General features: G+C 43.7%; 2 protein-coding genes across 4 annotated transcripts in view; one reads left to right on the top strand and one right to left on the bottom strand.

Annotated features, from left to right (window-relative positions):
• atad5a (ATPase family AAA domain containing 5a) overlaps positions 1 to 26,463 on the top strand; it is a 41,137-nt gene extending 14,674 nt beyond the window's left edge. The window contains exons 1-22 of one of the 3 annotated variants that reach the window (XM_070542706.1): positions 11,970 to 12,550; positions 13,424 to 13,486; positions 13,702 to 15,359; positions 15,460 to 15,517; positions 15,597 to 15,749; positions 15,938 to 16,079; positions 16,156 to 16,419; positions 16,496 to 16,644; positions 16,780 to 16,933; positions 17,139 to 17,447; positions 18,327 to 18,423; positions 18,494 to 18,576; positions 19,869 to 20,005; positions 20,090 to 20,261; positions 20,341 to 20,484; positions 20,565 to 20,765; positions 20,842 to 20,906; positions 20,978 to 21,167; positions 21,249 to 21,370; positions 24,323 to 25,125; positions 25,203 to 25,358; positions 25,435 to 26,463. In XM_070542706.1, coding sequence (XP_070398807.1) covers positions 13,433 to 13,486; positions 13,702 to 15,359; positions 15,460 to 15,517; positions 15,597 to 15,749; positions 15,938 to 16,079; positions 16,156 to 16,419; positions 16,496 to 16,644; positions 16,780 to 16,933; positions 17,139 to 17,447; positions 18,327 to 18,423; positions 18,494 to 18,576; positions 19,869 to 20,005; positions 20,090 to 20,261; positions 20,341 to 20,484; positions 20,565 to 20,765; positions 20,842 to 20,906; positions 20,978 to 21,167; positions 21,249 to 21,370; positions 24,323 to 25,125; positions 25,203 to 25,358; positions 25,435 to 25,513 — 5,190 coding nt within the window. In that variant the 5' untranslated portion in view covers positions 11,970 to 12,550; positions 13,424 to 13,432 and the 3' untranslated portion in view covers positions 25,514 to 26,463. Of the gene's footprint in view, positions 1 to 11,969; positions 12,551 to 13,423; positions 13,487 to 13,701; positions 15,360 to 15,459; positions 15,518 to 15,596; positions 15,750 to 15,937; positions 16,080 to 16,152; positions 16,420 to 16,495; positions 16,645 to 16,779; positions 16,934 to 17,138; positions 17,448 to 18,326; positions 18,424 to 18,493; positions 18,577 to 19,868; positions 20,006 to 20,089; positions 20,262 to 20,340; positions 20,485 to 20,564; positions 20,766 to 20,841; positions 20,907 to 20,977; positions 21,168 to 21,248; positions 21,371 to 24,322; positions 25,126 to 25,202; positions 25,359 to 25,434 lie in introns of those variants that run through there. The other 2 variants (XM_015945771.3, XM_070542705.1) reach the window with 2 other exon arrangements.
• Positions 1,642 to 6,126, bottom strand: LOC107376602 (myeloid-associated differentiation marker homolog). The gene is made up of 2 exons (XM_015945779.3): positions 5,684 to 6,126; positions 1,642 to 4,322 (listed from the first exon to the last, which is right to left on the bottom strand). Exons 1-2 carry the CDS (start codon positions 5,948 to 5,950, stop codon positions 3,744 to 3,746), a joined length of 846 nt encoding a protein of 281 aa, XP_015801265.3. The 5' UTR covers positions 5,951 to 6,126; the 3' UTR covers positions 1,642 to 3,743.
• Positions 26,464 to 27,465: the final 1,002 nt, after the last annotated feature.

Raw genomic sequence — 27,465 nt, forward strand, 5'->3', positions numbered from 1 at the left:
CAGTCTTGAAAGGACAACATAAGGACTAAAATCTAGAAAAAGAGGAGGAATCAATGAAGAAGTGTTAGTTTATAGTTGCTGCTACAGGGTTTGAGTCATTTTTGAGACCAATAAGAAACTTCAGCAGCACTTACGTTAACTAAAAAGTGAATTTTACGCACATTCATAAATGGGTTATTGTGGGCGACGGTGGCACAGGAGTTAAGTGCTCGCCCCGTAATCGGAAGGTTGCAGGTTCGAGCCCCGCTCAGTCTGTCGCTGTCGTTGTGTCCTTGGGCAAGACACTTAACCCACGTTGCCTGCTGATAGTGGTCAGAGGGACCGGTGGTGCCGTTGTTTGGTAGCCTCGCCTCTGTCAGTGCGCCCCAGGGCAGCTGTGGCTACATCGTTGCTCATCCCCACCAGTGTGTGAATGGGTGAATGACTGGTTGTGTTGTAAAGCGCCTTGGGGGGTTCCAGGACTCTAGAAGGTGCTATATCAAATACAGGCCATTTACCATTGTTTAAATTCTGAGATCCTTTGTTAAATGTTTAAAGCAACACATTCTGCTCTCTCCACTTTTCACACTCCACACTTAGATTCTGGTGGTGGTGAGCTTCACTGTAGCCACAGCTGCCCTGGAGCGCACTGACAGATGCACGGCTGCAGAACACAAGCGCCACCCATCCTTCCAACCACCAGCAGCAGGCAAGGTGAGTGAAGCATTTGCCCAAGGACACAACAACTGTGACCAGCAGATCAAGATTTGAACCTGCAGCCCTCCAGTTACGGGGAAGGCAGCTAACTCCTCAGCCGTCATCATCCCAATTAACACCCCAGTTAACTTGGCGTGCATGTTGTTGGTGTGTGGGAGGAAGCCGGAGTTCCCAGAAAAAACCCCATCTGTGCATGAGGAGAACATGCCAACTCCACAGAAATGGTGCAGCTGGGATTTGAACCTGTGATCTTCTCCGCTAGCCAGCAGTGGCTAAAGCCCTCTGGAGCAGTAGTTCCAAATGCTTCAGCTTTACACCCACAAAATAGTAATTGTCGAGACTTGCAACTCCAGATATCTCTGATTTGACAAACATGCCTTGAAAGCTGAATAATTCAGCAAGAAAACCCCTTCAGCTCACATTCACTCATATCCATTTGTGACAATTTTGTTGAGTTTTTGTTACAATTTTGTTTTCAATTTTATTTCAATTTCTGGAAATCATTAAGACCAACTGTGGTGTTTTGGGGAGCCCCAGTGGGGCCCTAACCTCACCTTCGGGAGCCACTGCTCTACAGAAAACAACGTTAACTGTCTAACAACGTAGCTACATTTTTCTAAATTTATTTCACCCCTAAACTGTTCTACACGTCTCCTAGGAGAAAATGTGTGATGACTCAAACACCCCATGTATTCGCTCAGTAAACAAGATGCATTCGTTGTGTTTGTTGAGACAGGACCAAGCCTTAAAATCCATAAAACAGTGGAGTGTTCAGTACCTGAGAGAGGATGTAAAACCTCACATGCAAATAAACACATTTCCCTACAGAGCAAACAGTTTTCTGTCATTTAGACTTTCTGATGTTTTTATTTCAGTTCCGTCATGACTTACTTTCGGAGCAAATTAAAAAAGAATGTCACAAATGTAAAAATAACCACGATGAGATGGTTTAAAACGTCCAAGTTTAATGAAAACGAGCTGAGATGACATGGTGGAAAATAGTTACACGTATCTTAGGTCAACATTGAAAGCAGGTCTAAACATAAGAGTGATCAGAAACAAACCAGTAACTAAAAGGAAATGTCACACCTTTATAGAACTGGAGTTGTTTTTAACATTGTTAATGTGCCGGTGTGTGTGTGTGTGTGTGTGTGTGTGTGTGTGTGTGTGTGTGTGTGTGTGTGTGTGTGTGTGTGTGTGTGTGTGTGACAGCTGCTCTGTGTCATATATCTCAGCTCTGCCAAAACCTGATGGGCCCAATTTAAATAAAAATAAGAAAATTAAGGATTGCAGTTTGTTCTATTTTCCAAGATATTAATTACAAACCAAACAAAGAGTATCCATGCTGAACAGACCACAGCTGTTGTAGAAGTGTGAGGTACCGAAACCCTAAAATAGAAAAAATAAAATCCACAGCTGGAATCTTTCTTGGGATTCTTACAGGTTGTGGTCAGAAAAACACCAAGTAGTGTGAAAAAATGCTATTTTTCACATCAGTTTCCCAAAGCGTGGCTGAAAGCCAAACATGACATCACAGGATATTTTCAGCCTTTAAAAACAAAGTCGTGTGACTGAAAGATTAGTTCTGTTGCACAATACGACACACATATGTTTGCTGTTTGAATAAATCACTGCTGAGCAGAAAAGCTGCAAAAAGCATCTAAACAATATTTGCAAAAAGAGGTGCAACACACGACTGTAAAGATGCTGAACGCTCAATTAATTACCAAACAAAAGTTTGTGATGCAGCGATAAAAAAAAGCAACAGATTTTAACATGAATTCTGACTCAGGTATCAGGTTACTAAAGAAGAATCTTCTTTTTCTGGTTGCTGGCTCCTTCTTTAGGTGACGGTGGAGATTTACACCTAAAGGAAGAGTTTAACTGTAAATCTAAACAAAACAAAGTTTACAGGACATTTTACATGAAACGTTGAAACCACAACACTCTGGATTATTTATTATTATACGTACATCATTATGTGCCTGTTATACGTCAGTTTATTAGCAGCCTTAATTTTAAGATCTCAAACTATAAATGTGCACCAACAGGACCAAGTGTGGCTCTTCTGCTCCCCTGAAGGCTTCTTAAAACTTTGTCCAAAAGAAAATAAGTTGTATTTATTTAATTTAATTATGGTAAAAGGAGGATTTTCTTTCCAAAACTTTAAGAAAAGTGCACAGAATGTCTACAGCAGAAAAATATAAACATTACAAACTATTTTGCACAATTTCAGCACCAGAGTTAGTGGAAAATGCCCTGAGAGCTCATTGTTACTGTCCTACTAAAGGTTTGTTAGCATGCTCCAGACAGTCACTCTGAGAAAATCAATATTTTTCAGTAAACCTGAACCAATTTTTAAAAACTGGAACATAAACTGAACAACAAAATAATTACAGATCAGATTCAGATTTCAGATTTATTGGCCAAGTAAAATTACATTTACAAGGAATTTGTCTTCGGTAGATGTTCGCTCTCTAAAACAGACAACAACCATAATAAATGAAGAATAAAAATACCTAAAAACACATAAGAACATGTATACCCACACACATGTTCATTTACACACACACATATATACATACACACACACACGCACGCACAAACACACACTCACGCACACACACACACACATCCATAAGCATACTTATGCTAATTATAGAATGTAATTAATCATTTTCCCTGATTTTAATTTGAAGTGGCTCCACACAAAGATTTGGTTTTACTATAAAGGCTAAATCACTCATTCATTTTAGTGTAACCTTACGATTAATTAAACTACGTAATATTTACTTTGTTTTTTTTTTATCACGTTCTGATTACAGGTGTCAGTAAACTCTCACCTGTAAGACAGCAAATATTCCCTAATAAAAAACTCATTTCTATTTCTGGAGCATACTTTATAAGGATTTTTAACAAGTTGAATTAATTTCTAAATTAAACGTTTCCCTCAGTAAAAGAAACTGACCAAAGTCAAATAAAATGTGCTGTTTCTGTACAGCGATAGCGTTAAAAATCAGCAACCGGTGCATCTGGAACGAGTGGGATTAGGTTTGTGCCTCCCTGCTGATGAAATGTACCCTGAATGAATAAACCGTATCTGCTATGTAAACAGCAAGGTTGAAACAGGTCATGAAAGAAACAACAACTTTTAAATCCCACAAAAAACCCTTGTAGTTTGGGATGGACTTAAAGCTGTATACGGGCCAGATGACAGCGGCGGTGATGTACATCAGCACTGCCACGACGTTACAGACACTCAGGACTTTGTCCAAAGGAGCAGGGAAGAGCGACAGCAGGCGGCAGATGGTTAAAACAATAAAAAGGAAGGAAAAAATAAAGCAAAGGGAGTAGACCGCAACACACCACTGGAGCCCTGGAGACCATGAGTAGTGCTGATAACCCAGGCAGATGAAGATGATGCAGGCCACAAAGGCCTCAAGAACTTTGAGGTGGCCTGGAACGGTGGCAAGAAAGCCCCTTATCTCCCCAGGCTTTGCTCGAGTCATTCCAACCTCTATGGCGTACAGGATGTAGGCCAGAAAGGAGGTCACACAGACACCAATCATGCGGCTGCAGGATGGACAAGTGAAGAAGTAGGAGAAGATGATGGAGGCTGTGAACACCTGCATGAAAGAGACGTTCAGTCAGAAATTAGCTCTCTGCATTTGTTTGGATCTGAACTTTACAGTTTTCAAACTGAATTGAGTGACTCAACACTTATAATAATAATAATAATAATAATATTATTATTATTATTATTATTATTATTATTATTATTATTATTATTATTATTATTATTATTATTAAAGGAGGGACAGGAGTTTCTGAAACTGTTTGATAAAACAGTCTAAAGGTCCTACACATTTCCTACTATAAAAATAATAATCATAATAAATAAAATAAAGAAAGATTAAACATGCAAGAAGAGGAACAAGGGGTTGCTGTTCCTCCATTTGAGCAGTAAACATATTTGTTCAACGATAAGCAGCAGTGGAAGAAAAGCTTTACAAACACGTTTGTTCCTCCAGGCTACATCCTAAAGAAAGGGAAAAAAGGGTACAATTGATTTCAGGGTTGAATACAACAGTTCCTTTTAAAAGAACAAACTAAACCCATTGAAGGAGAACCAGGCAGTTTTGCTTGTTTTTAGCACCCCCTCGTGTTTTTTTGTAGAGCCGAAAGCAAAACCTTCGTCTTTGTAACGCCTTAACCTAACAGCTGAAATGTCTCCCCAGCCTTCCTTGGTGTCTAATGCACAGACCCCTTCTTTGAGGCCCCCCAAAAAATGCTATTTTTCACATCAATTTCCCAAAACATGGCTAAAAGCCAAACATGACATCACAGGATATGTTCAGCCTTTAAAAACAAAGTCGTGCGACTGTGAAAGATTAGTTCTGTTGCACAATACAACACACATCTGTTTGCTGTTTGAATAAGTCACTGCTGAGCAGAAAAGCTGCAAAAAGCATCTAAACAATATTTGCAAAAAGAGGTGCAACACACGACTGTAAAGATGCTGAACGCTCAATTAATTACCAAACAAAAGTTTGTGATGCAGCGATAAAAAAGCAACAAATTTTAACATGAATTCTGACTAAGGTATCAGGTTACTAAAGAAGAATATTCTTTTTCTGGTTGCTGGCTCCTTCTTTAGGTGACGGTGGAGATTTACACCTAAAGGAAGAGTTTAACAAGAAATCTAAATAAAACAAAGTTTACTGGGGAACCAGGCAGTTTAGCTTGTTTTTAGCACCCCTAGTATTCCTTTGTAGAACCACGCTCCCATCCCATCCCATCAAAGCACTTTGTAGGCTTAACTGGATTTTCCTCATATGTACTGTCAAAACCCTAGTGGCTCTTATCTTGATACGGCTGCACTTTCATCTTTGGACTCTGACATTCTCATTGTTGTGAAGAAACTGTAATTAGTCATTAAATGAACACAAAACCAAGAATACTCATAGTTTGAATGAAGTTACCATACCATCAGAGTAGCCAGCATGGAAAAGGAAGTAGTTAGATCATCCCAGGAGATTGGCAGTTTTGTGTTGAGGCTGGTGACTTCCAGGAGAATTATTAGAAAGCTGACACAGAAGCAGAAGCACCAAGTGAACAAGCACCACGTCCAAAAAACATCAGTGGAGTAGCCCACAGACGCCATCAGGCTGAAGGTGATACACAAGAAGATGACCTCCAGAACTCTCACGATGCCCACCGGTTTTGTCACCGCCGTAAAGTCCAAGGTAACCATCCTGTCTCTTCGTTTGGCTAGTTTGGAGTCAGCTGTAAGCCACGGCTCTTGCGGCCACCCTGTCTAACCGCAGGAACGCAATGATGGGGAATCTTGCTGTACTTCCCTTCACTAGTCATTAGTTTTAGGTGTGGATGTTCCTTCTGAATCATTGCAGCCAGAACAGGGAGTGCAGCACAGCTGTGAGTCCATATATGGCCTCATGTATTGTTTGCTATCTTAATGGTTTTATAACAGGTAAAAAGGTGAAATCTGTAAATGAGTATCAAAAGGCCCAAGAGGAACCGAGACTCTGCTAGTGAATCATTTCAGGCAAAAACGAATGTTCGATTTGATTGAACTCTAAAGTACTTTAGACATTTTGAGTAGATTTGGTACGTCTGGTACTTTTGAACACATCAAGAAATCATCATTGTTTTTATTCACAATTCCAGCAATGAGAGGAAGGCAAATTATTTGCCAACAATCACCTCTTCACCTCAGACAGGCAGTCTATTAGGTTGTCCAGCAATTTGCCATGTTCACCGCCAAGGGAGATATAAAGTTGGCAGTCATCAGCAAAAAAAAAAAAGAAAACTTATGTCAAAACTATGGAAAATATCCCCAAAAGACAGAAGTGGTCCCAGCACAGAACCCTGGAGAACACCCCCAGGGGAGTTGCAAGGAGGCAGACGAGAAACCACCCATTCTGACGCTTACTGTTCTGTTTGAAAGATACGATCTGAACCACTTCAGAGTCAAACCTGAGACACCCACATGCTGTCTGAGGCGATCAATTAACACATTGTGATCCACGGTGTCAAAAGCAGCAGTGAGGTCAAGCAAAAATCAATCTGTGGCAAGGAAAACATCATGACTTTCACCAGTGCTGTCTCAGCTATATGCTGTGCCTTGAAGCCTGATTGAAAAGTTTCCAACATCCCATGAACATGGGTTCCAGACCGGATTTGCTGATGTCCGTACGGATGTTGCTATATGAGCTGAGGATGGAGGGCTGTGATGTGGGTTTTGTTTGGGTTCCTCCTCATGTGGGTGTGGGTGGTAACGAGGGGGCAGGCCTTGAGGCGAAGAGTTCCATCGGAAATGGGGTGTGGGATTGGATGTGGGATTGGGATCGCCTGTATATCGTGCTGTGATCTGCCAGGAGGTCAGAGGCTTGTGGTGGGCCTCCTGGCATACTGGAAAGAAGGGTAGAGCCTTTTATGACCTGCAGAGGGTGGTGGGTGAATGGAGAATGGACTTGTGTTGCGGGAGGAGGGATGATGCGGTGCTGACCCGTTTGAGGGTGGGACATTGTGGTCTAGGGTGTGGTCTGTTCCTGATGGGCAGGCACCCAGATGGGAGGCGTGTTTATGGGGAACCAGAAACGGTCTCTCATGTCCTGCTACCTTGCCAAAGGTATGGGTACGAGCGGCGCACCCTGTTTGTGTTGCTGGGGCAGTGTGGGGTGAGCGTTTACAGCCTCCGAACGTTGTTGGAGGCACGAGACAGACATTGAGTGAAGTTTGTTTTAGCTTAGCTTTTAACTGATTACTATTATTTTTTAAATTAATTAATTAATTAGGTTATTTATTTATCTAGTTATTTATTTTTTTATGTATTCTTTCTTTATACGTGCTATTTTTAAACAGAGTATTTTACCATAGATTTATGATCAACATTATTTTTATATCTATATAACTTTTTATATTACAATTCTCATTTTAGCTCTTATGATTTTATATTTTAACCTTAATTTAACCTTTTTCCAGTGTCTCCTCTGTGGGTGCCCTCTGCCCCGGGTAGTGTTGTGGGTTGGGGATTTTAATGCCCACAGCGGTTTTTGGCGGGACCGGCACATTGATGGGAATGGTAGGGTTTTGGAGGATTTTTTTAGATCGGTCAGGGCTGGTGGTGCTGAATGATGGGAGGCCTACTTGGTTCAGGGGGGATGGTTTTTGTTCTTCAGGGTTGGATCTGATGTTCGCTTCATCTGACTTTGCAGCGGTGGCTTGTATGTGGGAGGTGTTGGAGCATCTCGCCATGGCTGGATGAATGGTATTCGGCCATCTCTGGGTGTGTGAAATCGGTGGCTGGGGCCACTATACCTAGGAAGCGGGTCCCTGCTAGGTGGTCAGTGGTCCCATGGTGGACTGAAGCATGTGGCGTTGCCAGATGGGCTAGGAATCGGGCATATAGGCAGCTCAGGAAGCATCCGGTAGAAGTGTATGTGCTGGCCTATAAGAAGTTGAGAGTGCAGACTAGGAGGGTGGTTAGGGGTGCGAAGAAGGCTGGCTAGAGGGATTTTTGTGGCACGTTGGGGTCCCGTACCACTCTCACGTCACTGTGGAGTATGGTTTGCAGGATGTTGGGTGCACAGGTGCGGCACAGGATGGCTGTGCTTGTTGATTGGGGCCAGTTGGTGTCGGATGATGGGGCGAAGGCGAATCTGTTGGCAGCTCACTTTCAGAGGGTTCATAGCTCGGCGAACATCTCGGCCGAGGATGGTGCTTACCGGGAGGGGGTGGTGTCGAATTTTATGGGTCAGCTAACAGAGGTTGGGGAGGAATCCAGTGTCCTGAACCTTTATTTCTCTATGGTAGAGTTCAAGAGAGCCATTCGTTCTGGGAGAGATACTATTCCTAGGAGAGAAGGATTGGGTACCTGCTGCTGCATCACCTTGGGGATCTATTCCTGGAGGAGGTCTTGTCCTTTGTTAACTTTGTTTGGGGGACTGGTCATTTGCCCGCTGAGTGGAGACACGTGGTCATTGTTCCATTCCTGAAGCCTTGGAAACCCACGGGGCCCCGGATTCATACAGGCCTATTGCTTTGACATCTGTTGTATGTATAGTGATGGAACGTATGGTCACCTCACATTTGGTGCACTTCCTGGGCAGTTTCTTTGCTTTGTACCAGTCTGGGTTTCGGCAGGTGTGTTCCACTATGGACGCGGTAGCACCTCTAGATCTAGAGGTCAGGCGGGCTTTGGCGAGCAAGGAGGTGGTCTTGGCTGTGTTCCTGGATATGGAGAAAGCCTATGATATGCTGTGGAGGGATGGGCTGCTGTCTCTGTACAGAGCTGGTGTGCAGGGGAGGATGTGGTGGTGGATCAGGGGCTTCCTATGTGACAGAACAATCCAGATAAGGGTGGGTTCAGAGCTATCCGAGTCAGTTGGGGTGGAGAATGGGGCTCCGCAGGGCAGTGTGATCAGCCCAGCTCTATTCAACATCCTGATCAATGGTCTGTTTGGCTCCTTGGATGGTGATGTGGGACGATCGCTGTTTGCGGATGATGGGGCTTTCTGGAAGCGTGGCCAGAATCTTCAGTTTGTTTTTCGTAAAATGCAGGAGAGCTTGGACAGTGTGGTGTCCTGGGCGACACGCTGGGGCTTTGTGCTGTCTCCTACCAAGACTAAGTTTATGGTTTTTGGTTTTAAGAGGAGGGTTCCCGAGGCGGGGTTGAGGTTGGAAGGGCGGGACTTGGAACGGGTGTCAGTGTATAGGTACTCTGGCATGTGGTTGGATGAGAGACTGATGTGGAAGGTGCATGTGCAGGGCTTGGTGACCAGGTGTAGCTGCATTCTGAATATTATGAGGTGTCTGGCCAGATCGGACTGGGGGGGCGGAAAGAGCCAGTTTGATGCTGGTTTATGAGGGTATGATCAGGTCGGCCTTAGATTATGGGAGTTTCCTGTATGGTTCACCTGCGCCTTCAACCCTGAAGCAGCTGGATGTGTTGCAAGCAGCGGCTATGAGGGTGTGTCCTGGGGCGTTTCGGTCAACCCTGGTGGCAGCCCTCCTTGTTGAAGCTGGAGACATCCCTTTGGAGTTTCGGCAGGTCAAGTTGGAGCTCCGTTACCTGCTGGGTGGGGTTGGTGGTTCCGAGTCTGGGTTACAGCTGTGGTCGCCGGCTTCGGGATGGCTGTTTGGTGTTCAAGGCTGAGCTGGTGGCTATTATGTGTGCTCTGCATTGGGTGGGAGAGCATCCTCCACCTCGGCCTGTCGTATGCTCTGACTCGGCGGCAACGCTGGCTTCTGTCAGGATGGCGTTGCATCAGCTGGGTGTTAGGGGTTGTGAGGTGTGTTTTATCTGGGTTCCTGCGCAAATGGGGGTGGATGACTCAGTCCCTTCTGTGTGTGTGTGTGTGTGTGTGTGTGTGTGTGTGTGTGTGTGTGTGTGTGTGTGTGTGTGTGTGTGTGTGTGTGTGTGTGTGTGTGTGTGTAATGGGGGTATCATTGTTATATTGCTTTTATATTTATGGGGAGGGAGGGAATGTGGGTATGTGGGGTCATTTTAATTTGTAAAGCACTTTGACTTGCATTTATTGTTTGACTTGTGCTATATAAATAAAGTTTAATTAGATTTGATGATTTGCTACAGCAGGAGGAATAGAACTGAAGCTCCTTAACAGTAACATTTTACTGGGAAGGCACCGAAATTTAGCACACAAAGATATATGTTTTTTTTTTCAGCATCAGTAGAACAAGTAGTGGTATGGTGACTAACACGTCGGCGTCATTCATTCTGTCCTCTTGCCGCTTCCTCCCAGCTTTGGGAGCAGTGCACCAGCAGGCAGCCCCACACGATCAAAACAGCTTGTGTGGACCACAGACATATATGCGTATAGGCCCCGTGGACTGGCGCTGCCTATTGGAGCTGCCAAAGTGACCGGCCACCATTTTAGATTAGATTCACCCCCAGTGGATTAATTTCTACTAGGGAAAGTGCTTACCCAACTAAAAATCACGTTATCAAGCTTTTTCACAAAATCAGACACAAGGTGTTGATAATTAAAATATAAATATAAGTAAACAAAATAAATAAATTTAAATATAAAATCTTATCAGGTAGGCCAGAAAACTCACTAGTAATCTCATGTGATCTTTTTTCAACACACCAGTTGCAGCAGGCTACACAGAAACAGGCATAGTTGCTCTCTCTGCATTGAATTTGGAGATTGAGGAGACCCCTCCAATATGGCAGCGACGCCCAACGAGGCATCCATGTATTCATGTCTATGGTGTGGACCGTACCCATTTGAGGATTAGGACTGTGGGTATCAAGAGCAATTACAAAATAGCTTGTGAACCAACCAAAGTAATTCACATATGATACAGCAATTATACCAGATCAGGGCTATTCAATTCCGGGCCTTGAGGGCCGGTAATCAGCATGCATTGGTTTTAATCCTGCTTCAATTCACCTGATCAATCAGCAGGTGATTAACGGGCTTCTGCAGAGCCTGATGAGCTGCTGCACAGGTGATTCAACCAAGGAATCAAGCGCACTAGAGAAACCACTAAAACATGCTGGATACCGACCCTTGAGTACCTGAACTGAATAGCTCTGTACTAGATCGACAAGCTCACAACAAGGAATAAAACATAAAAATAAAACAAAAAACAACCAATCACCCAATTAAAACAGTCAGTGATACCGGATAAGATAATACTAATAAAACACACACACACACACACACACACACACACACACACATATATATATATATATATATATATATATATATATATATATATATATATATATATTACACAAAGCTGATTCATAGATCAATAAATATTGATAAAAGCTCTAAAAGATAACATGTAACCCAGTTCAGATTGTTGACCGAGTGAACAATGGAGAGAATGTCTTGTCGAGTATCCAACGTCCAATTAAAACTAGAAATTGATTTTAAAAGGGAAATTTTAAATAGTTTGGTCAAATATGTTACAGTTACATACAAAGAGAGCAGGTTGAACAAATCACTTGCCAAGATTTTTAACATCAGCTATTGTTCTTGCTAGATACTGGTGATTTAAGTGCTGATTAAGGACAAAATGAAGTCAGAAGTCAGAGAAACATTTTCAAAGAGTGGCTTTCTTCATGGGGGCTTCTGGTTGTGTGTCTACACCTGATGAAGCTTCACTTGACTTTGTTAGCAAAAATATGTATATCAGTATCTTTGTGCTTATTTATAGATTAAGGATCTGGTAAAATAATGTAAGCTCACATTCTGTGAAGCAAAATTTATCTTAAACTGAACACGTTCACTTTTTTTAAACACGTTCACTTTGAATCCGGAATCTTTACTGATTGATGTCTGATGTCAAAGAACATTTTTTGGGAACCCCTGCCCTACGGTCAGTAGAGGTCTCTGCAAATTTCCCATCTCCGTCAGATGAACTCCGACCGCCATCTTTGTTTTGGTCAAACAGGAAAAGACGGTGACAAAGTCAGTATTCTTTCATCTGATTGGTGGTATATTGCCTGTCAAAGGTCACGTAAATTTGGCGCTCTTCATTCACCAGCAGACTGGCGCGTATTTGAAAGGAGGCAGCAACTGTCTTAGAAAAGTGTTTCAACTCGGGGCAGCTGCTCAAATATCATTATAGGGTCCGGCATGTTCCGTCTAAATATCAGCATCTAATCCGGTAAATGCTCGGTGCTTGCGAGGAGCTAGGAGCTAGCTTGTTGTTTTACCAGTAAACTTAATGTCTGCTGATAACAAACTACCTTCCTCTTCATATAATGAGTTTTATCGCTGTTTTCTACTCATACCTCGACGTGAATAAAGAACAGTAGCACCACAGCCTCTGAAGAAGCAGCCTGGTGGTGGTGAGTGTTTTATTTACTCTGGTTTGGTTGTTTCTCTGGGCGCGATGCAGCTGTAAAAGCTAGTTGTTTACAGGCCTCACGATGGCCCTGGCAACAAATACAGGTTTATTTCTGAAGTAAGAACTGGAATATATAGACTTTGCTACGTTGGAGCTCAGAAGATGTTTTATAAGTTGGTATTAATGCGGTCTGGTGGTATTTACAGAGTGCTCTGTGTAAATAAAACACTCTGGAATAGCTGTGTGATTTTGGTCATCTGTTACATTTTATTAGTGCTGTTAATAAAGCTGACTTAGTAAAGTTTGACTTACTGTTGACTACAATAAAACTTTTAAGGCTTCACGGTGAATTAAAGTAGGATCATTCGTGACTAGATCTAACTGAGTTCCACCTGATTTGTTGTTTTTACACCTGTTGAATTGATGCTTGTTTTATGGCGCTGTTTGTGTTAAAGTTGGGATGTGTTTTTGGTGATATAATCCTTAATTTCAACGACAGTAAAGAAGTTCTTTTAGATTATTTTACTGTAAAAGAGCCAAAGTTAAATCGAAACTCTGTTATGGTTCTTTTTCATTTAATAAATTCCCTTTTTTATTACTATTAAATAAATTAGAACACGAGAAAAAAACACACGGGTAGAAAATATTAACAAGAAATCATTATTTATATTATAATTTAGCAGCTGATAAAGACATTTGATTTACATTGAAATACATTTTATTCAAATGGGTTTTTGTCCATTATTACATCTGTAAGAAACTTATTTTTTGTTTTTCTGTCCATTTTCTGTATTGGTTAAATGCTGGTTCAGATTTCTGGTTGAAATGTTTTTCTGGTTTTTTTGTTTGTTTGTTTGTTTTGTTTTTCCCAAAGGCGTTTTAAATGATGGCTGGTGTTGTGGCTATGGCGTCTGTCATTGAGGACTTTGACACCCAGGTAATAAACATTATCCCGACTATAAATGTGTAATTAGCACTGTCAATAGTAGAATCGTGTTAATTATCTAAAGTCAGTCAAGGAACAGATTGTGGTAAAGATGGAGGACGCAGAGCCGCTTCCTACAAGTTTTAAAACCATGTCTGAAACACTAACATTTTTACTTTCCTATAAATTCTCATGTTTGATCAGATTAATGTATATCTTATTTGCAGCCGTGCAAGAAGTCTCGCAAAGATGGTGGCAGTCCTGTTGTCCAGACGATCACCAACTACTTCTCCCCCGTCCCTAAAGCCGTTGAGAAGCCCTTTTCTCCTCCGCGCTCCAACAACATCATGGACTACTTCAGCAGAAAGGCTCCACCTTCTAAAGTAAAAGCAAGCCCACCTCCAGAGTCTAAAGAAAAGGATCAAAAGTCTCAGTCTGCAGAAAAAAACACCAGCTCAGAGGTTGGGAAACAGTCGTCTGGGAAACGAGGGAGAAAAACCAGCAAAGCTGCCAGGAAACTTGTCGCGTCTGAAGGTGTTTGTTCCACCGATGGTTCGAGTTGCTTCATTGTTCAAGAAACGAGTAAAAACGACGACTCCGCGGCGGGTGCAGTTAGCGGCTCTGGGACTCTCGGCAGCGATACGGCAGCTTTGTTGTCGAAACGTGTTGAATCGGGAACATTTGGCAACGTGGAGGCTAAAGTGGTCAGCGATGAGCAGAATCCAGACAAAGGCTCTAGCCGTGAAAATTGTGTCCAACTAAGAATGTCAGACACTGCTGAGTTATCCCCAGCTGTGCCGGTAAAAAAGGTAACTTCCGCTGCACGGAAATCCAAAAAGAAGCGGCAAAAGGAGACAAAACAAAAGGAGCCAGAGGAGAACGAGTCTGAAAGGTCACTGTGTGACGTTAGCATGGAGGTCAACCAGGACGAGTCCTCTCTGCTAAACAGCAGCATGGTGACCATCTCTTTTGAGGACTTTGTTCGGAGTCAGAAAAGGACTGAAGAGGAGATGAACGAAGACAAAAGTCAAGAAGAAGATTTTAAAGTTTCAGCAGAAACACAAGAATCAAACTCTGAGAAGCTGGATGCTTCTAAAGCTGAGGTGGTGCCTGCCCAGGTCTCACCGAGAACCGTCACCATCCAGGCGGAGGTGTACGTCGTTTCAGCCAAACAGAAAGTAGCTTCCATTTTTAACAGGAGGAAAGCATCTAGTAGCCCTGTAGAGATAGTCGAGGATGAAACCCCAGCTCCAGCTTCCACCGTCAAACGTAAGTCCAACGTGGTTCTCCAAGAGGAGGATCTGGAGCTGTCGGTGATCGAGAGTGAATCCACTCCCAAGTGCAGCGAGGCAGAGAGGAAGCAGTTCATGGCTGCCTTCAAACAGCCCAGCCTGGACGGGTCTAAAGCTAAAGCCGTTAAAAGCCAACCGAAGCAGAAGCCGGGTGAGGAGAAGACCTCAGAGGCTGCAGGAGGTGATGTGGTCATATCTCCTTCTGTTGAGCATGTCACTCAGGAAAATGAAGCAGCTGAAAAGAAACCTACAAGAAGAGGAAGGAGAAAAGCTAAAGATGAGAAGGAGGCGGTTCCTTCATCACCTGCTGCCTCCGTGGAAGAAACGGTTCTGATCGATAAAGAAGAGGAGCCTCCCATCGACTCCGCTCCGGCTCTGAGGAGGTCCAGACGAGAAGCTGCCGTTAGAAACACTCCTGAAACCACCCAGACGAGTCCGGTCAGAAAGTCCAGAAGACTGAAGGAGTCCAAGGATGCTGCTTCACCTCAGGACAGTCCTGTAAAGAAGTCCACCCCGAAGACACGCAGGTCCAAACATGGTGTCTTTGTAGCAGAAATGGTGGGACCGCCTGACGCAAAGGAAAGTCCAATCAGGTGGGAGACCTTTTCTGTCCCTACTCTGGTAAATAAATGTACATGTCTGATGTAGGAAAGCACCGTCAACTTAGTTCAACTTGTGCTTTTTCTCCTAAAGAATCAAATTTAGCCGGATTCATAAAAAGGCAGAAGGTGACTCGACTTCATCGGCTAAAGTAGGTGTGGTGCTTTTACACATTATGAGTGAACGTGTCATGGTGAGTTATAAAGGACCTGTGATTTATCTCTCTTCAGGCGCTGAAGGGGTCAAAAAAACAGAAGCAGGCAAAGAAGCTGGTTGAAAAAGCCAAAATGATTCAGCAAAGTAAAGCTGGTGAGGAGAAGGAAGCGTTACGGCGCTCATCCCGAGTGAAGACCTCCATCAGGACCAGCTACCACGAAGAGGAGGTACGGTTTCTGTCTGGAAGAACGTTTAGTTAAATATCTGCGGCTTATTGGTGAACAGAAGGACTTTTGAACCTGTTTGTTGTGAATCAGGAGTTTTTTAATTCATATTTGAAACAGTTGAACATAGTTTAATCCGGTCAGAAGCATGTTTTAGCTGCTTGATATCAGATGGTCCTTGTTTGCGTCAGGACTCTGTGGTCTGCGTTGAGGACCTGACCGCCTCTCCTCAGAAAGCGCCAGGAAAGAGAAAAACCCAGAAGCTTTTACGCAGTCTGAATGATGTTCTGGGTAAAACCACGTCAGCTGGCAAAGACACCAAGACTGCCCCAGGTAGTCTTCCTGCTCCTCTGCTATTTGTCACTTTCCAACATCCTCGTCCGATAAGTCTTTGTTGTGTCTGCAGCAGGCTCTAAAGTGGTGGCCTCGCTGAGCCTGGAGAAGTCCGCTCGGAAGGCGTCTGCCGTCATTTCCATCTTCGACGAGAGCAGCCGCGAAGGCTCGGACAACTCCCAGGATGACGAGCAGTTCAGAGCACGCAGGGAGTTCCTGAAGAGCGGCCTTCCCGAGTCCTTCAGAAGACAGATCGCCAGGACGGCGGCGACTAAAGAGGCGTACGGCGTCTGCTCTTCCTCCTTCCAGCTGGTCACACACACAACGCAGCCACCAGAGGGTACGCTGATTTAGCGATCTTTAGGTACGTCTTTAACTACGAATCTAGATGAAACATTTTCCGTGTGCATTAACAGATTGTCCTCTCTGGAGTCTCCCGTGGCCCGAGTCTTCATCACTCGGTCACCTGAAGGAGATGTGGAGCCAAACCTTAAACCCACTTCTTTCCATCAGCGGTTCTCTGTGTGTGAAGACGCTACCAGCCTGTCGCAGCTTTAATAAAAGGGTATGACCACACCTGTCTGTAGGATCAGGTCCACGTGGGGTTTTAAATCCTCTGTTTGATCATTTCTCTTCGCGTTTCGTTATTAGAAGCTCTTTTGTCGATAATCGTGAATTAAAGTGACGTTTTTCTATTCAGGGTTCGGGCTGGAGACCTGAAATCTCTGAAAGTAAACGTCAGCTTCTGATGGAGGAGTTCAGCACCTCAAACCCTCACTTCCCCGCTCAGATGTTCTTCACTCGCTTGCTGAAGAGACGCGCCGACCATCAGCCACAGATCACAGCTTCTTCAGGTCGGCGCTTGTTGTTCGAGGCTGTTTCTCGTTTTAATTTTGTAAAAGTTTTAAAAAATCTGGTCCAACACTTTTAAGTTCAAGTTATTTATTAGTGAAGTATTTATGAATTTAACTTCCTCATAGTTCAGATGATCTCATTTTACTTATTTACTCCAGATGTTTTTACCAAACAGATGTTTGAATTGTTGCCTTTACTCATCAGAGCCAGACGCTGTGACCAGAGAGAAGCCCTGCACTCCGCCATCACCACCAGCTGAACCTGTTGGAGGCAAGAGGAAGAGGAGGGATGAGGAACGAGAGCTTGTGGTGAAGGTGGCAAAAAAACAGAAATCGAACCAATCAGAGGAGAAGGTCTCAGAAGCCGATAAAGATCCACCGAGGAGAGGAGGACGCACCAGACGAGGGCTGAGATCCCGACTAGAGGAGGAGAAACCGAAGCCGGTCTCGTCTGAAGAGGATTCTGTTATTGTGATCGATGACCCGACGTTGGAGGAAGACTCCAGGAAGAAAGGTGTGATGATTGAATAACGCAACTCCACTGTAAGAAACCAGTTATTAACTCATTCGCTGCCAGACGTGTCCTGATCGGTAAAGCCCTTCGCTGCCAGCGTTTCTCACCGTTTTTACTGTTTTTTTAAGAGTGACAGAACGTTGCATGCTAGGATGATGTCGACGCCAAATCAACCAAAACAAAGCGGAGACTCACCTCTTACATCAGGAAGAATCCACGCATTTCAAGTGTTATCCGTTCTTTCATAATCCGTTCTTGAATTGTGATCGGCAGAAGCTTTTCCGGTTCGCGCCTCACTTTTTTTTACAGCAGCGGCCCAAACGATCTCCTAACACATGGATTTTCTGCTTCCTGATCACGTGACGTGTGACGTACGCGTATGGAGATCGGCTTTAAAGCTGAGATGTTTGTTCTCACGATGCGGGGGCTCGTCCGACGCCCACACAGTAAAAAAAAATGCTAATGATGACTTTAGTCGTCATTGGCAGTGAATGAGTTAATAAACCAACTGGTGCTGATGTTAACCAGGGAGCAGGATTTGGACAGTTTTCGCTTTGATTTATTAGAATATTTTTATTTAGCTGCACATTTTGTTGTTTGTTGGTTGTAGTGAAGTTCTGGTTTTACGATGGAAGTGTTTTTCTTTTATTTATTTATTTTTTAAAGCACAAGAAAACCAAAAAGTTCCTATTTTAAGGCAGAACAAGAGTCCTAAAATATTACTTGTACTCTGTTGAATTAGCTTATTTCTGTATTTTCACACCTGCTTGTCTTCTGCTGCCACCAAGTGGCGAGAGTGTGAATTGCAAAGTGAAATCTCATTGGTTTGCATCCTGAAACTGACTCCATGACGGTTTTGTTTTATGTATTTGACTTTAGATGTGGTGAAGGAGGATTTGCTGTGGACCGAGAAGTACCAGCCACAGCACTCCAGCGACATCGTAGACAATGCTGCTGCGGTCAAACGGCTTTACGGGTGAGAAAATCAACCTTCAGCCTATAAAAGCGTCGGTACATTTTGTTCATGGTGATCTTGTTTTCTTTAGCTGGCTGAAGGAGTGGAAACTCCGTGCAGATAGAGAAGAGAGGAGACATCAGAAGGAGAAGAGACCAGAAGAAGGCAGCACAGGTGAGATCTACGGTTTACTTTATAGGGTTGTCACGGTATGAAAATTTAACCTCACGGTTATTGTGACCAAAATTATCACGGTTTTCGGTATTATCGCGGTATTTTTTAAACGGTGTTGCATATGTTCAGAAAGCATTGATAGTCCTGTTCTACACAAACTGAAATAGTTCTGAAAAGGTTTAACAGTGTTTATTAAACCTAAAATAACACAAAGTCTTAGCAAAAGTGCAACTTTTCACAAGTAAAGGAACAAATAGCTTATTTTTCTGGAACTTGTTACAGTAGTCAGTGCAGGTTTAAATTATACAAATCCAAACATTCAAAACATAAACAATATGTAAACAAATCAAAGAAACACCACTTGTTTTCTCATATACTTGTTTTCTTCATTATCAAAATGAAAATCTAAAACTCCAGTCCACACTTGACTTGAGCACTGTACAAGTCAACCTTAAAAAATATGTATTTAAAATAAATATCCACTTTAAACAAATTACTAAAATAACTACTACACTATGTAATCAAATCCAAATGTTCAAGTATAAATGGCATTGAATAAGTAAACAAATCAATGACAAGGAACTAATTGTATATTTCTCTTCATCATCAACAAATAAGATGCTTCATCCAGCAACAGGGTGTCCGTGACACGGTTTAAATGCTGGCAGAGGACGCTGCGGCTGCAGTCTATAGTGACTCGTTGCATTCTCCGTCAACCAAAAGTCCTCACGTCATGCATTTAAGCTAAAATGCTAATGTTAACTTACCTTGCACTGGCTGTAGAGACGTGGGTGATCGTCACGCAGATGTGCCATGAGATTTGAAGTGTTGCTGCCTTTTGCAGACACTTGTTTCCTGCACGTTCTGCAAACGGGATAGCCGTCTTCTATTAACTGACCATCAGCATTTTTCAGAAATCCCAAATATGCCCATACTTCCGATTTAGTCTTCTTTGAGGGCTGATGGATGTCCTGGGCGCTGCCGTCGCCTCCTTCGGCCATTATTTCAGCTTCAAAGTTTTGGTGCCGTTGCAAATTAAAAAGTGCGTGTGCGCGCCGCGGGAACTTCAGCTGAAGCGACGGTGGCTGGTAAGGGTCATCGCGCCGAAACCGCGGCCACGGTAAACCCACCGAGATAATATAGTTTTTTAAAAACTGGACGGTTATTTTTATTGTCAACTTTTTTACCGGGGTTTACCGCTATACCGGTTACCGTGACAACCCTATTACTTTATTACTTCTGTAACTGACCTGCCTCTTTAGGCTCAACTGTGTGTTTTCATGCACATTCAGACTCTGACTGGGACTGTGGAGGCGAGGACTTCCCAGATGGGGATGATGCGCTGTGCAACACCATTCTAATCACGGGGCCCACCGGAGTGGGAAAGACCGCCGCCGTGTACGCGTGTGCTCAGGAGCTGGGCTTCAAGGTGGAGAGGGATTACACCCCCGTGGAGATTTCAACCAGAGCTTTTAGTAACTTTATCCTTGTTGATCAAATTTATCCTCACAAGGTGTTTGAGGTGAACGCTTCATCTCAGAGAAGCGGCCGTCTGATTCTGTCCCAGCTGAAGGAGGCGACTCAGTCCCACCAGGTGGACAGTCAGGGGGTCAGCAGCTACAAACCCGCCTACTTCAGCAGCTATGGAGCACGCAGCAGCGCTGCCAAACTGGGATCCTCTCCACGTATGCACAAACACCAGTTTCCTCTCAAACTACAGCAGGCCTGAGCGTTCCTTTCATGATTTTCCTGCTCATCCTTTAGGTAAGCTGAACTCTCCTCGTAAGACGGTTTCCTCTCCCAGGAAAACTCCTCAGTCACCGAGAGGAGCTAAAAAAGGAGGTCTGGCTCCAACTTCTTTAGATAAGTTTTTTAGAAAAAATCAACCCACCAAGACCAGGGATGAAGGTAAATGCTAATAGTCTGTTACTTAATCACTTCTTCTGATGAGTGCGCAGCTCTTCCCTCTCTTCATTTATCGTCCACAGCTCCTGGAGACGCTCCAGTGAAATCTCCACCAGCCAGCTCTGCTACAGAGAAGAGCAGCGAGGAGCACAGCAAGAAGGCAGCCACATCCCTCATCCTGTTTGAGGAAGTGGATGTGATCTTTGAGGATGACGCTGGCTTTCTTGCTGCCATCAAGACGTTCATGAGCACCACCAAGAGGCCCGTCGTCCTCACCACCAGCGGTTGGCATCGGTGGATTCTCAGCAGCCAAAACCTCACGCGTCAGTCTGTGTTAGTAACACGCCCGTGTCGTTTCAGATCCTGCCTTCAGCACCACGTTTGATGGAAGCTTTGAGGAGATTCACTTCAGAACACCTTCGCCTGTAAGAAAACCTACGACCTGATTAAGAAACGGGGTCAAACACATTTACGCTGCCCTCTGCTCCTGCTGCAGGTGAACGTGGGCAGCTACCTGCAACTGCTGTGTCTGGCTGAGGACATCAGGACAACCCCGTCAGACGTCACCTCTCTACTTAAACTCAACGGCTGTGACATCAGGCAGAGTCTGTTGCAGCTGCAGTTCTGGACCCGTAGTTCAGGAGGCCGTCCGGCAGCAAGACCGCTGACGCATCCGGGGCTAAACGGTAGCGAACCGAGGCAGCAACGCTAACGCTCAGGGTGTTTTAAGATGAGTAAAATAACCATTCTGGTGTTTGCTTTACAAGCCGAGCTGCAGCCACAGACTGAAGCTGACGCGTCTGTTTTACCCCCCTGTGACACCGGCTGCACGGAGAGCAAACTGGGCCTCAAAGCGGCGCCTGAGAGGAGCGTCTGGGACCTGCTCAGGGTAAATACGGTACCGCTAAATTCTTATCGGTCAGCTGCTTTTACAGGTTACTACACTATTGGAACCAACTTCTTTTAGATAATTATGCTTCTATGTTGTCTTTTCTAGTTAATGTAGGGTTTTTATTGGGTTTACATTTTGAAGACATCATATTATGCTACTTTATACCTTTCAGCGCAAGGATGGGCCCATATGTGATAAAATTATTAGATTCCATGAAATCCTGCCTCCACTCATGGGGGGTGCTGTTTGGATCACTGGCTGTAATGCACATAACACTCGAACTTGCAATATAATTGCGGGGGGGGGGGGGTATTGAGTACCACTGATCTAGTGGTTATCATTTGGATTGCGCTCACCGATCGATCTGGTTTTAACGTTGTAATAGCCTCGGATTGAAGACGTCTTAAGTCCACTCCAGTACTGGCGATGGTTTAACAAGCAGTCTGGAAAGTCATGGTCACATTGGAAAGACAGCTTTTGTGTCTTCATTGTTCTTTTCCCTCCATCGTGAGAGAGATTAGTGGACCAGGAGAAGTCGATGTAGATGTGGGCCCTTGGGAAATTGTGAAGCTCTGCCTCCTCCATCAGTTTGGAAGGCAGAGAGCTTGGTTGTTTTTCCTAAACACCTCCATCGCCTCCTTGGGCTTGGATGTGTTTCGTTCTAGGTTGTTGCCCTCACGTCCACCGTCTCTGAGCTGCTGAACCTCCTTCCTGTTGGCTCACTGTTGTTGTTAATCGGTCCTTTAATGATGGAGTCGTCTGCATTCTCCTCTTTTGTTACTATGAATGGGAGAAAGGAGAAGAGGTGCGGGCTGAGGACACACCCCTGTGGCGTGCTAGTGTTCAAGCTAATAATAGGCTAATTAAATCATTATTGCTAACTAGCGTGTCTCATGGTAGATTAGCCGTTAGCTGCAGAAATCTTTAGCTATTTTGTCCTCATCCAAAACACAACAAAAGGTCAGGTTAAAATGTTCCCAACAGTTATCCTTTAATAAATGAGCACCTAATTCCTACATTACTGGTTTAACCCTCTGGGGTCCATGGACGCGTATCCGCGTCTTTTGAACAGGTCTGATTTGGGACGCTGTAGCAGCAAGACTCCGCCTCCCCGAGTTTCAGTTTCAATTCAGCTTTAAAAAGGAGATTATAAACTACACCCCAGTTTTTAAATTTTGTTAATAGGCAACATAAAAGCGGAGTTATACTAAACTAAAAAACGACCTATTTTTAGACAGTCTGATAACTTGTCAAAACAGCAGTTTAGTAATCCGTGAGAGGGAATGTGCTTGTGAACATAAAAAACCCACAAACACATGAGATCCTTTTGCTGTTGGTGGACGTCTCACATATTCCATTGATAAAAAGCATCATTATGTAGCTGAGAGAGAGGAAGGCTGCACGAGTAACGAGATGTGCGCAAAAAGGAGCCGCTTCGCGGGGAAAGGAGTGGCGCGAACGGAGTAACAACAAACTATTAGACAGATATTAATGGTAAACTTCATATTTTGGAGCGATCCGGACAGATATATTGTCTCTGCAGTTTAGTAGGCTTTTATTAGGCTTTAATAAAGGATGATGAGAAGGATAAATGTCCACCAGGCAGTTCAGCAGTTTTTTGAACTGGAAGCAGAGGAAGTGGACGGAGACTCGCAGAGTCTGAGGCAAATAGCGAGGATGTTGATGACGATGTGGCAGATCCATCCTTCCTCATAGAAGAGTTGGGCCATGATGAGGTAGAGGATGAAGGCAGAGATCCAGCACCTCGGAGATCCAACAAGAGGAGTGGGCGGCGCCGCGCAGCTGTCAGATCTGGCGTGAGACAGAGCCACTCCCCACTCCAAAATGCATGTACATTATTGCCAAATTAATAAAATAAGTAGAAATTCAGATAATCCAGGTTATCCTGAAATTAATGATACCCCATAAGGCAATATTTATTGTTTTTTTTTTTTTTTTTTTTTTAGAAAATACAAAAGAAAAACCAAAATGAGTCAAAAATGGTGATTTACACCCTGGACCCAAGAGGGCTAATAATTTTTTTAAACATTTGTTATTTGCTATATTTATTCATATTTTTTATAAATGTACAGTCTAGATTACCAGTCTAAATGATAAAAAACATTCGTCATAAATGTTTGTTGGTTTCACAGTAAAATAAACAACTTTTTTCCTATTCAAATTTTATGTTTTTGAGTGATTTAAGGTCTAATATGCAACCCCTTTATGTCCAAATATAAAAAATAAGTATAAATTCATAAAGTCCAGGTTGTGCTGAAAAGACTGATACCACATAAGGCAGTGGTTATGGTTTTTATTTTGGAAATACAAAGGAAAACTCTAAATTAGTTAAAAACGGCAAATTACACCCCAGAGGGTTAACTCAATAGCAGGCGAGGCAGTCGGAAGCAACACCTGTTTGTTACCAGGAAACACCTGCTTATGGCTTTTCAAAATAAAAGCACATATTCTATTTTTAGGGTTCTTCTTTGAGTAATGCAGTTTGAGCTCACTCCAGAGCCTTCTGTGATGTTGGAAGTCTTGATGCTTTCTGGATTTTATCAGGAGCATTAGCAGAGTTTGTATATTATTATGTAATAAAAGAAAATCCCTTTCAGGCGCCAAAACAAACAGCCTGCAGGGTCAAACCGTTGCTGTCATCCTGCTAAACTTGAATTACTGTGTGGTGGAATTAGTACGCGGGTGAAAGGAGGCGGTGGAAGCATTTTTATTTATTTAGATAGACTTTTAATGAATAGTTTAATTCCTCATGAAGTGCATAAACATTTCTGTTCTTCACATCCCTCACAGTCTGTGTTGTAAAAACTCTGATTTGGCTTCATGACTTCATGATTTCACAGATGTTTAGCTCTGTTTAGTAAAACCACAAGAGTTTAAGACTTTGTGATTAATTCAAGTATAAATGTAAGCTCTTTTGGGGCTTTTCAGAGCCAAAGTCTGATGGAGGACGATGTTTGCTGGGACCTTCTGATGGACAGCAGGTGTCGAGGAGTCGATCTGCTCTATTCCAACATGGAGACCCTCCTGCCTCTACCCGTCACACGACTGATTACCTCCAAGCTCTCTAAACCCGAGCGCCGTGTTTCTCCAACTCTGGACCGTCCAAATCAGCAGCTGGTGTCCACGTCTCTCCAGTCAGACTCACTGTTGGAGTCGGAGGACGGCAGTCCAATCAAAGTGTCCAACAGAATGAAGAAGAAGAAAAGGCGGCACCCACGGGGTAGGGATGGGCTGCAGTCTGGGTCAGACTCAGAAGATGGTTTTCCATCTATCTGCAGGCAGAAGATCAACCCTCAGACCGAACAAGCCCCAGTGAGCGTCTCTAAGATGATCAAAAGGAAGCCACTGACCGAAGATGAGAGAAGGAAGAGTCTTCCTGTCTCTCAGTGTCTTGAGTCAATAGCGGACTTCTGGGACAGCATGTCCTACGTGGATTCAGCGCTGCGTTTCCACCCAGATGGAGTTCACAGAGGAACGCCGCTGAGCAGCGCCGTCATCAAAGACGGGATGTTGGACGAGTCGAGAGTAGAGACTGGCAGAGGGAGCTGGTTGGTGGGACGTCGGGTTCTGGAGATCCAGGCTGCTGTGGAGGCTCTGAGCTTTCAGAAGTGCCGGGTGTCTGTGATGGAGGCCTGGGACAGGGGGAAAGAGGCTGCAGAAGAGCTGGCGCTTCCTGTGGCGGCTCATCGGGACGGTTACAGCTTTACTCCAGACGGGCCCTGTCACCCACAGTGAGTCTTTATTCCTAAAGAACTCAACTCTCCAAAACCCTCCAAATGTTCCTCACCATCTGTCTGTTCGGCCCTAGGCTCGTCCAGCAGAGGAAAGAAGTGATGGAGAATCTGACGTTTCGGGTGTTTGGTACCCTTGGCAACCAAGACGCCGTTTCTCTGGACTATCTGCCAGCCGTGCGTGCCATCTGCAGGTCAGAGCAGCTGAAGGAGCAAGGGAAAGTAAAACGAAGGTGAGCGTGGAGGAAGGACGTTCGTCTGATTCTGATGCAAATTCTGTTTCTGAAGCATCTTCTGTCCCTCCTCCAGGTTTCTGCACTATCTGGATGCCATTCACTTGGGTGTGGAGAAAAGCTCGCTGGCGCTGCTGGCTGAAGATTTCCCATGATACTCTGAGATGTCAGGACTAAACACACACAGGCCTGAAGCGTAAAATAAAACCTTAACGGGACGTTAAGATGGGCTCTCAGAGGGAAGAAGGAACATTTGTGTCACCTTCATTTAGATGAACTTGGTCATTTATAACAAGAATAACTTATTATACCAACAAAAGAGTCTTAAGTGCAGATGATCTCTGAAATGTCAGGGCACACAACTAAATACCCTCTTACTGGATGTGTTTTTGGCGCTTTGGAAGCTTTATATGGTTTAATAATAGATGTGGTTGTTTTATTCTGTACAGTAGGTTTTTGTAGCCTCATTTATCAATGATTTGTATTTTTTTAACAAATGGAAAACGTTTTGGATAAATGCATGAAATCAAACATGAGGGACTGAACGCTCTGTTTGTAAAGGAAAGTTTAAAGGGATAGTTCCGATCTTTTTCTATAAAAAAGTTATGATCAAATTTCTACTAGGAAGGCTCTTAAAATGGCCTCAGTTAGGAGAAACGGAGATGAGTTTTGATCGGTGGAGGACAAACCATTTAGTCTCATTTGGGCCAGGTGTATAATAGATTATTTTCATAAATAACAGTTTGTAACGCGTTACACTGCCATACATGATTAGTTACATCGAATTATATATATTTTACATAGAAATTAGAGGAAAATGATCTCTTAGTCAGAATTTCAGATTTCTGCCAGAAATCTTGTGGTAGTGTTTTAAAATGACCCAGCATGACTAGCAACTCCGAGATAACATCTGTTTCTCCAAACTGAGGCTGTTCAATAAGCCGTCTACAAACAGAAATAAAACGAAAACACTTTAAAAGCGTGATTGCTCAATAGGAACTGATTCCACCTCATTCATGGCTGGTTTTTATACCGTTTCTGTAAATGTTTGTATATAATCTGCAGTTGGTTTTGTTGTGAACAAATAAAGACGTAACCCAACTAAGTTAGGTTGACTGGTTGGATAAAGTAAACCAGAAGAGATGATCAGGTGGGGATGAGTAGCTGGAGCTGACGGATGTCCACGCGGGCTGGTTTTAGATCAGTGTCTGACAAAAGGAGCCATCTTTAAACAATAACTGGATTGTTACCGACCGACGGCGCGTTTGGACGCGCTCCAGAGCGTTGTGTTCGCGCGCGCCCGCCCGCAGTTCCAGTGTGCCAAAGGCGCGCGCCACTGGTTTCCAGTTCCACTTTTCACCTCATCTTCTCGTGTCTCATTTCGACACTACAGGTGCTGGCCAGTAAATTAGAATATCATCAAAAGGTTGAAAATATTTCAGTAATTCCATTCAAAACGTGAAACTTGTACATTATATTCATGCAATGCACACAGACCAATGTATTTCCAATGTTCATTACATTTAAATTTGATATTCATAAGTGACAACTAATGAAAACTCCAAATTTGGTATCTCAAAAAATTAGAATATTCTGAAAAGGCTGAATATAGAAGACACCTGCTGCCACTCTAATCAGCTGATTTACTCAAAACACCTGCAAAGGCCTTTAAAAGGTCCCTCAGTCTTGTTTTGAAGGCACCACAATCATGGGGAAGACTTCTGACTTAACAGCTGTCCAAAAGACAATCATTGACACCTTGCACAAGGAGGGCAAGACACAAAAGGTGATTGCTAAAGAAGCTGGCTGTTCGCAGAGCTCTGTGTCCAAGCACATTAACAGACAGGCGAAGGGACGGAAAAAATGTGGTAGAAAAAAGTGTACAAGCTCTAGGGATAACCGCACCCTGCAGAGAATTGTGACGACAAACCCATTCAAAAATGTGGGGGAGATCCACAAAGAGTGGACTGCAGCTGGAGTCAGCGCTTCAAGAACCACCACGAGGAGACTCATGAAAGACATGGGATTCAGGTGTCGCATTCCGTGTGTCAAGCCACTCTTGAACATGAAACAGCGCAAGAAGCGTCTCGCCTGGGCCAAGGACAAA

This window comes from Nothobranchius furzeri, chromosome 12 (assembly GCF_043380555.1).
Source record: "Nothobranchius furzeri strain GRZ-AD chromosome 12, NfurGRZ-RIMD1, whole genome shotgun sequence".
Classification (NCBI taxonomy): domain Eukaryota; kingdom Metazoa; phylum Chordata; class Actinopteri; order Cyprinodontiformes; family Nothobranchiidae; genus Nothobranchius; species Nothobranchius furzeri.

Excerpts from the sequence above, each read along its gene's own strand:
- LOC107376602 (XM_015945779.3), bottom strand. The coding sequence starts at position 5,950 with ATGGTTACCTTGGACTTTACGGCGGTGACAAAACCGGTGGGCATCGTG. Across the intron at positions 4,323-5,683 it reads CCATGCTGGCTACTCTGATG|GTGTTCACAGCCTCCATCAT; the intron begins GTATGGTAACTT and ends TCTTTCATGCAG.